The sequence below is a fragment of the Anolis carolinensis genome, chromosome 3, assembly GCF_035594765.1.
Source record: "Anolis carolinensis isolate JA03-04 chromosome 3, rAnoCar3.1.pri, whole genome shotgun sequence".
NCBI classification, from domain to species: domain Eukaryota; kingdom Metazoa; phylum Chordata; class Lepidosauria; order Squamata; family Dactyloidae; genus Anolis; species Anolis carolinensis.
This window is the reverse complement of record NC_085843.1, coordinates 58,967,669-58,976,802: the sequence shown is the minus strand read 5'-3', so window position 1 is coordinate 58,976,802 and position 9,134 is coordinate 58,967,669. Positions and strand designations below refer to the sequence as shown.

The 9,134-nt window shown below is 39.6% G+C and overlaps 1 protein-coding gene and 1 long non-coding RNA gene across 3 annotated transcripts in view; one reads left to right on the top strand and one right to left on the bottom strand.

Annotated features, from left to right (window-relative positions):
• Positions 1–2,210: 2,210 nt before the first annotated feature.
• Positions 2,211–9,134, bottom strand: part of LOC134297413 (uncharacterized) — a 474,592-nt gene continuing 467,668 nt past the window's right edge. Inside the window, exon 2 of one of the 2 annotated variants that reach the window (XM_062974975.1) lies at positions 2,211–3,438. In XM_062974975.1, the coding sequence (XP_062831045.1) occupies positions 2,211–3,413 (1,203 nt within the window). In that variant the 5' untranslated portion in view covers positions 3,414–3,438. Of the gene's footprint in view, positions 3,625–9,134 lie in introns of both variants that reach the window. The other variant, XM_062974974.1, reaches the window with a different exon arrangement.
• The window catches only part of LOC134297414 (uncharacterized), a 475,920-nt gene continuing 469,063 nt past the window's right edge, over positions 2,278–9,134 (top strand). Inside the window, exon 1 of the long non-coding RNA XR_010004140.1 lies at positions 2,278–2,368. This is a non-coding gene — a long non-coding RNA (uncharacterized LOC134297414). The remainder of the gene's footprint in view (positions 2,369–9,134) is intronic.

Here is a 9,134-nt window from a genome sequence, read left to right as displayed (position 1 = left end):
AATGAAACGGTGGTAAGCTCCTCCACACTACCACCTGCCTCCCATCTCTGACATGAAACCAAGTCAAGTGTGTGCCCCGCTCTGTGGGTGGGACCAGATACTAGCTGGGACAGCCCCGCGGTTGCCATGGTGGCCATGAAGTCCTGAGCCGCTCCAGTAAGGGTGGCCTCAGCATGGACATTGAAGTCCCCCAGCACAATGAGCTGCTGAAACTCCAATGCCAGACTCAAGACCACCCCCACTAGCTCAGGCAGGGAGACTGTAGTGCAGTGGGGTGGTTGATATACTAACAGAATCCCTAGTCTGTCTCAGTCACCCACCCTCAGATGGACACATTCAAACAAGGTTGACTGTGGGATGGGGCACCTGATCAGGTGGATAGAATCCTTATAGACTACAGTGACACCACCTCTCCATCCTCCGGATCTTGGTTGATGCTGCACGGTAAAACCTGGTGGACAAAGCTGGCTGAGATTTACACACCCACCAGCCTCATCCAGCCAGGTCTCCGTTATGCATACCAAGTCTGCCTGCTCATCCAGTATTCTCTCACATTTGTTAATTCAAAACGAAATCCAAGAGCCTTTGTGAATATGAGGAGGAAGGGAAGTGGATTTATGATAGTTCATTGCTATACTAACACTTTGCTTTCCCTAAAACCCTTTACAATACTTCTGGATAAGAAAGAAGGGAATGAGACAGAGCTAAACACAAACCATAACATGTCCTTCTACTTTTGTGTGATGTTCTGACATATATTCACTCATTTTGTCTATCACTGATATTCTAGAAACAATTGTTCCTGCACTGGATATGAGAACACAGCTTGATTTGTATCTTACCTTCACAACCTGTTCCAATTTTGTTGGATCACAATTTAAAAGTCATGGTGATGTCCCTAACCATTTGCATCAACATAAAAACACACCAAAAAATAGAAAAATAATAAATGAACAGAAAAATGTTAGGAGAATCCTAAGTCAGTAGCATAGTATGAGCTTCTATTATTTTAATTTATAACTGCCACTCCACCATGTTTTTGAACACTTGTCAAGTATACAGACTGATTCATGTTTCTTGAATGCCACATAATGTTTGGTACTTTCCACTCAATAATTGCTTACAACAACAACCATAACAACAATGTATTTGTTTGACTACTCATATGACCATTTCAAAGTGCAACACAAATAAAAACAAGGCAAAAAGGATGGGAGGACAGCAGCTGACCTTCTGTTTGCCCAGGGGGTGCAAACTGTCAGCGGGGATGATGGGTAGCAGAGTGAAATCCAAAAAATTCACCATCCCGGTTCACCTCCTTCTCTCCAGACTGTTTCCCCGTGTGGAAAACAGCACTGGATAAACTCACTCCAGCAGATGAAGTCCAACTGTTGATTAAACTTTATTTACATGATCTATATACTAATAGAGTCAATTCAGTCCTTTCCTCCATGAGTGCTTGCCGAAAGCACCCATGCATACACACAGCACATTGCTCATCACTGTTCTCTGTTCTACACAGGAAACCACACACTCCCTCGCATTCCACAGGAACCAAGATAGTAAGTCCCGGTCAAAACACACTTGACCCCATTGGTCCTGTGATACATCAATCATAGCAGACTCTCATTAACTCCATGATTGCTGTATCCAGATTGATTTTAACATTTCACAATACACAATACCCTGACAATTCCCCTCCGAAATGTTCAAATCAATTCTCTACATATACTTTAACACTCTACACATTTGATCAATCTCTCTTGAACTTCCACAAGATAAAACATGTATACATACAGTCATTTTCAATCACATGTAAATTGTTTTGATCACAATACATCAACTCTCTTCTTGCATCTTTATTAACACAATCGATGCCAGAACCATAACCTAATACACTGATGTTTCACTTCATTAATCAATAGTTTTCCCAACCTCTGAAAACTTAATTCATTGTGCCACATAGATTCATTAGATGCTGCCAGACTATATTACAACTCACTGCTGGCTTAACCATGGATTTCAAATTTCTCTTAAAATCCAATTTCTTAAAACCAATTCATTACATAATCAAACTTCACCCAAAAAACTCTAGAGAGTTCTTTCTCTCACTCTCTATCTCTTTTACATCTTTATTTTTCATCACAATTATTCACAAAATTGATTTAACTCTCTCTGAACATATATACATATTTCAACTTCCGTTCAGACTAATAAACAGGCACAATGTTTTTGCATCTCTGGCGCTTTGGCAACACCTGTGCCAATTGACAAGTTGGAGACCACTGATCAACTGATTCAATCTCGGTCTCAAGAAGAGATATATCTTCACTTTTTTCTGTCACCTGCTCTTCACTCTCAAGCTTAGGTGATTTTTTTCCTTTACCCCCTCTCTTCTGACTCTTCTGGGGAGTCTGTACTTCCCCATGTTTCACTGGAGTAACCATCTCCTCCTTAATGGTTCGTTGCATATCTTTTTCAACAACAGAACCCCCTCCACCTGAAGCTTTCTGTACCTCCGCTTCCTTGGTGGAATTGTTATTAAACAACATCTCTTTGTTCAAATGCAACCTGTCCCAGCCTTCATCCTTCTCAAAGAACGCCTTCTTTGAGAAAATAAGCCTCCCAAGACCACTGTGAAATTTAAGCTTGTCTTGGTAGTAGCCTAAAAACTGCATCCTTCTCCACTTAGGCTCACCCTTTTTCCTCTGATTGGCTGGAACTAATACATTAGCATTTTGACCATATACTTTTAGATATCCTATATTTGGAGATTTTTTGTACATTCTCCGAAATGGGATGTCATCCAATTCCTCATCCCATAACCTGTTTAAAATGTAATTACTTGTGTGTGAACACTCTGGCCAATTCTTAGTTGAGCTTTTGGAATCTCTAATTAAACACTCATTCATGTGAAGAATTTGCTTCATCCTATTTTGAGCCACGCCTTCTTCATTTGACTTATTTGATTTTACATTTTTAAATCCTATATTCCTTTCACTCAACATTTTCTTCATCTCTTCATTACACACATTAACTCCTTTGTCAAAAACTATTTGACCTACATGCTGTTCATAGACCCTTTGAACCATGTCTATCCAATTAGACACCTTTACAACAGCTTCCTTCAAATCCTTAAGGAAGTAAATATATCCAAATCTCGTGTGTCTATCTACTAACAGCAAAGTAAATTGAGAACCTCCCTGGCTTTTTACATCAGATTCTGTTACATATAGATGGACCATTTCAAACATTTCCTGGGTCTTAATTCCAGATCTTTTTGGATGCTCTTTTGATTCAATTCCCATCTCTGAACAAACTGCACAGTCTAATAAATTTTCACATTTCTCACACTCAAAATCTGTGCATATTTCTAAAGTCTTTCTGAGCACCTCTACACGTGCATGACCCATCGCTCTGTGAAGATGATGGATACACCTGTCATGCATAATCTTCTGCTTCACACAATAGACTTGTGCCCCATCTGGAAAGTTATTTTTGTCAAACATCATATACATTTTGTTCCTTTTTACACCTTTTGCCTCTACTCGTCCATCTTTCTGTATATAGCAATAGATTCCGCTAAAAATTACTCTATATCCGTTCTCAGTTAAGGTAGCCACACTTAACAAATTAGAACTCAATTCTGGGATGTAAAGTACATTTTCCCAATCCACATTCAAGCAAGGGATGAACACAGTGCCACATTTGTTGAACTTCCTCTCAGTTCCATCAGCCAAAGTCACTGCTGTTCCAGACACATCCCTTCTGTTTTTCAAAAGTTTAAGATTTGTAACAACATGGTGTGTACAACCTGAGTCCAAATACCACTTGTTCTTTTCGGTGATCCTTCCATTCACCGCAGCCATAAACACTTGGGGCTTAGCTGTTGTTGACAAATTCCTTGCCCTTCTGTTCCCATGAGAACTTCTTGCCTTGTTGTTTGGGCAACTCCTGGCAAAATGCCCCGGCTTGTTGCAGACAAAACACCGCCGTGTTTTGACCTGATGTACTGCAACCTCCTCACGATTCCCAGGAACACCATCAGGACCAAAACCGGCCACTTGCGCCCCCTCCTGGTCACACTGCGCCATCGTCTGCTTCTGGGCTTGTTCAAGTGCCCTCCGGTCCACTTCCTCTTGGATTCTCCCACAAACTGAATCCAAAGTTAAATCCTGGACTCTCACATTCTGGAAAGAATGTACCAGAAAGTCCCAGTCCTCAGACAAGCTGCACAGCACCAGATAACACTTCTGTGCTTCAGAATATTGTAGGCCTCTTTCCTCAGCTCCAATCAATAATTGCTTTACATTGTCCAAATCTTTTCTGACATCTTGGCCCTGAACAAGTTTTGCTGAAAACAGCCTCTTAGTCCAAATCATTTCAGACATGCAAGTCTCTCTCTGATGGACATTTCTTAAAGCTTGCCAAATCTCCTCAGGAGTGTCCTTATTTCTCACATGGACAAGTTGGTTTGGTTGGAGGCACAGTATCAAATATGCTTTGGCTTTCCTTCTGTGCTCAGCATTTTGATCTGTTCCATTGAGGGTATGTTCCAAATCCTCAGATGCCAGCAAAGACCGCATCATTACTGACAACGAAGCATAATTATCATCAGATAGCTTTTCCATGCTGGAAATGAAGCTTTTCCCAGCCATCTCTGCCATCAAGATTCCCCCAAGCTCCCGGTGAATCAGCTGCCTCCGTGACCCTCGGTCCCCGAGATTAAGCCGTACTGCCACTTACTCAAGTGCAGACTCAGGCAGTCACAATCTTCTCCTGCAGCTTCACTGGAGCTCTCTTTCGGGTCCCCTCCGTCTCTGGAATCCCTCTCACAGCCGCACAGTTGCTGAAAGCTCACCAGCCATCAGCATCTCCATCCACTGCGCAGCAGGAAGCGTGGAGGCCTGGGCCCATAACCCAATGTCAGCGGGGATGATGGGTAGCAGAGTGAAATCCAAAAAATTCACCATCCCGGTTCACCTCCTTCTCTCCAGACTGTTTCCCCGTGTGGAAAACAGCACTGGATAAATTCACTCCAGCAGATGAAGTCCAACTGTTGATTAAACTTTAGTTACATGATCTATATACAAATAGAGTCAATTCAGTCCTTTCCTCCATGAGTGCTTGCCGAAAGCACCCATGCATACACACAGCACATTGCTCATCGCTGTTCTCTGTTCTACACAGGAAACCACACACTCCCTCGCATTCCACAGGAACCAAGATAGTAAGTCCCGGTCAAAACACACTTGACCCCATTGGTCCTGTGATACATCAATCATAGCAGACTCTCATTAACTCCATGATTGCTGTATCCAGATTGATTTTAACATTTCACAATACACAATACCCTGACACAAACCTCACAGCAGGACATACTGATGGTGTCAGATGGGTGTTTCCTGTCAGGGTATTGTGAATTGTGTGAAATGTTAAAATCAATCTAGGATTTTAGAAATGCCTTCTGTGTGAGTTTTCGGGAAGGCATTTCAGTAACTATGGAGTTAATAAGAACCTGCTTCGATTGACGTATCACAGGACCAATGGGGTCAAGTTTGTTTGACCGGGACTTCCTTCATGGTCTGTGGAATGCAGGGGAGTGTCGTTAGTGTGTGTGTTCGGCTTGAGCATTCTCTGGAGATGGACTATGAATGCAATGCTCTGAAGCTGAGAAATGCAACTGTAAATAGATATGTAAATAAAGTTTAACAACAGTTGATTTTCAACTGACCCCTTCGCCTGCTGGAGTGTTTCTTGACCAGTGCTGATTCTCCGCATGGGAATACAGTCTGGAGAAGGAGGTGAGACCGGGATGATGAATTTTGGAATCCACTCTGCATTCCCATCATCCACTGACATTTCCCTCAAGGAGACATCCCTAGGACACCTGGCAGCAGCGTGCACAGAAGCGCAACTCCAGCCTAATGGCACACGGGGGCGAAAGCTCCCTAAGAGTCCATCAGCCACCAGTTTTTTTTTCTTTGAGGGATACTGATCAGAATGAAGGTATATAAATAAAGAAAAATTTTGTACCGCGAAGAAACCAGATGAGAACCAAATGGTGAGAGTGGCACAGACATACTTCAGATTGGGAATCTTTGAGAATTGGAAGTGGGTGAAGGGAAGGAGAGGCAGGTGGAGAAGTGAGGGAGAGGAGGGAAGGCCAGCAGAAGCAGAGAGCATGGAAATCAGGAGCCTGTCTGCCACTTATAAAACTAACAGTCAGTAAATCAGACCGCCATTACAACGACCTTGAAGGTTTTCTTGTTATGTCTACAAGTATTCTTCTCTATAAACAAAATACCAGTGAGAGTGGAGGCCAGCAAGACAGGAAATGATGGAGAGCAGAGGACAGGAGAACTAAAAAAAAAAGGGGGGGAATGGAAAGAGGAATGCAAGCGGAAGCGGAATTGCTGTAAAGGTGATTTTGCAGAGCTGGAAAGAGACCCATAGAGGTATGAAAAGGGGAAAGTTCTAGAGATATACACATGAAAGAAAAGGAGAAATAAGGCTAAGCACACTTTAAGAACAACGCGGAGTGACAAAATGAGAGTGGAGAAGAGGGCAGACCTACGCATTGGGACTTCAGACACAAATTAATAATCTAAACCAATCTCAAATCAAATCTCAAATCAAATAATATTTGGAACACCATTAGAAAACCACATTAATATATATTAACCCCCTCTACACCATTAAAGATATTAGAAAGCTTATATGGTGTTTGGATTAGCTGAAAGATTTCTACTTGGGGGAAATATTTAAGGGAATTATTAAACTGTTAAGATACAAGACTTAAAATATTTAAGGGGGAAACCACTCAAGTCCCAAGATCACAAGCAAAAAGAGATTCACTCCCAGAGGAGATTGGCTTCAAAGAATTATTTTTGGAGATGCAAAAAATTGCTACTAGACAAGACAGTCAATTCCAAGCCTTACATGAGGAAATTCAAAATTTCAAACAGGAACTAAAAGAAGAAATGAAAACTCTGCAAGAAGAACTAGAAAAGGTGAAGAAAGAAAACCAAAAAATGGCTAAATCACAGACAAGCTGGAGTATAAGGTAGAAAAACTTGAAAATCTAAATGAAAAAACTAAATTACAAGTGGAATCAATGGAGAATAGAGAACTAGAATACCAATTTGGACTCAGAAACCTGGAGGAATCCACAAAAGAAGATCTAAGATGAATCACAACGGGTCACTACAGGTTTCTCAAAGAGAAACAAAACTTCAAGAGATACAATAATAATGTTTAGCAGAAAACATCTAAGAGACGAGATACTGAAAGAAAATGTAAGAAGACCGATTTTCTTCAGGGAGAAAAAGGTGATAATTATGAAAGAGGTGTCACAGCAAAGTCTGGCAAGATGAAGAAAATATACCTTTCTAACAGAAGAATTGATAAAAAGGAAAATAAAATTTAGGTGGGAAAAAGTAGAAGGAATCACCATTACCTTTAAAGATACAAGGTACTGGTTAAACACAGAAGAAAAGGCTAAATCTTTTTACATGACACACATAAAACAGAAAGCACCACCGTACACACCTAAGGATTATAATAGTCAGAGAAAAGGAAAATCAATGAATAAACAAGAAAGAAAACTGGATGAGACGGAAATGGATGAAGAGGACGGAGAACTTGTAGAGGAACGAAATCAAACCAGCAAATTAGAGAGGAACCTAAAAAGATTAACAAAGTTTTCACCAGAAAACTACCAATTACTGACACCGCAGGAGGTATTACAGTGGGAGATGCTGGATAATTCAAATGAATAGAGACATAAAAATATATTCATGCAACATCAACGCGATTAATTCTCCGAATAAAAGAAGAAGAATTTTTAATCATCTAAAACAAAAAAACCTATGATTTGATAGCATTACAGGAAACACACGTCTCTAGTAGGCACTCCAAATATTTGATACAAGAACGATTAGGGAAAGTATTCTACGCAGCAGCAAATGAGAAAAAAATGAGGCATAGTCATATATAAAGGAATGGATCCCGACAGAGCAAGTATTTAAAGATAACGATGGAAGGTACATAGGGGTGATTATTAAAATAAAAAAAAATATTAATATGTAATATATATTGTCCAAATGGCCCCAAGATTAATTCCATTACAGAGTTGAATAAAAATACAGAACAACAAGAATTTGAAGAATTGTTAATAAAGGATAATTTTAATGGAGTAGTGGATGGCAGCATCGATAAAACTAAGAGCCAAGGAAATCATAAAAAGATGAATACTAATTCAAGTCAATTACCAAATAAATTCCTTAACACCTGGAGGAGTTAAACCTCGCTGATATCTGGAGACATTATAATGAAAAACAGAGAGATTATACTTTTTATTCAGGAAGGCAGGTAATGTGGTCTCGTATAGATATGGCCTGGATGACCAATGCATTAATGGGGAAAATAAAAAAGTATAAAATATTACCCAGAACTCTTTCTTACCACTGCGCCTTAGAGTTCATAATAAGAGGAGGGAATAGTCATCCAAGATGGGGGCTAAATGAAAATTTACTAAAAAAGAGAGAGAGATATAGAACTAAATAGAAAATTATTAAAAGAATACCTAAAAATAAATGGGGGAAATGAGACCTCTAAGAATATGCAGTGGGATGCAATGAAGGCCATAATGAGTTGGTATCTTATTCAGCAGAACTGTCAAAAAATAGGAACAGAAATAAAGACATAAAGGACATAACAAGGAAATTTAATGAAAAAGAGGAGATATTGAAGAGAGACCCAACTAACAAGAAGGTAGTCATGGAATTAGAATTACTAAAAAAAAACAACCCAGCTATAACTACTTCAAACAGGCAAAATAGAGAAACAATTAAAGTATATAAAGCAATATCATTACGAGAATGCAAATAAAATAGGTAAATGGCTAGTAAAGAAAATAAAAGATAAAAAGCATAGACAATATATCACAAAAATATGAAAAGAAACTTGCATTATTATTTATTGATGCGGAGAAAGCATTTGATAAAGTTAATTGGAACTACTTTAAACTATTATTGAAGGAATTGGATATGGGTTTTAAATTTAAAAATGCGGTAGAAGCCATCTATTCAAATCAAAGAGCAACATTAATAATAAATGGGCAAGAAAACAAG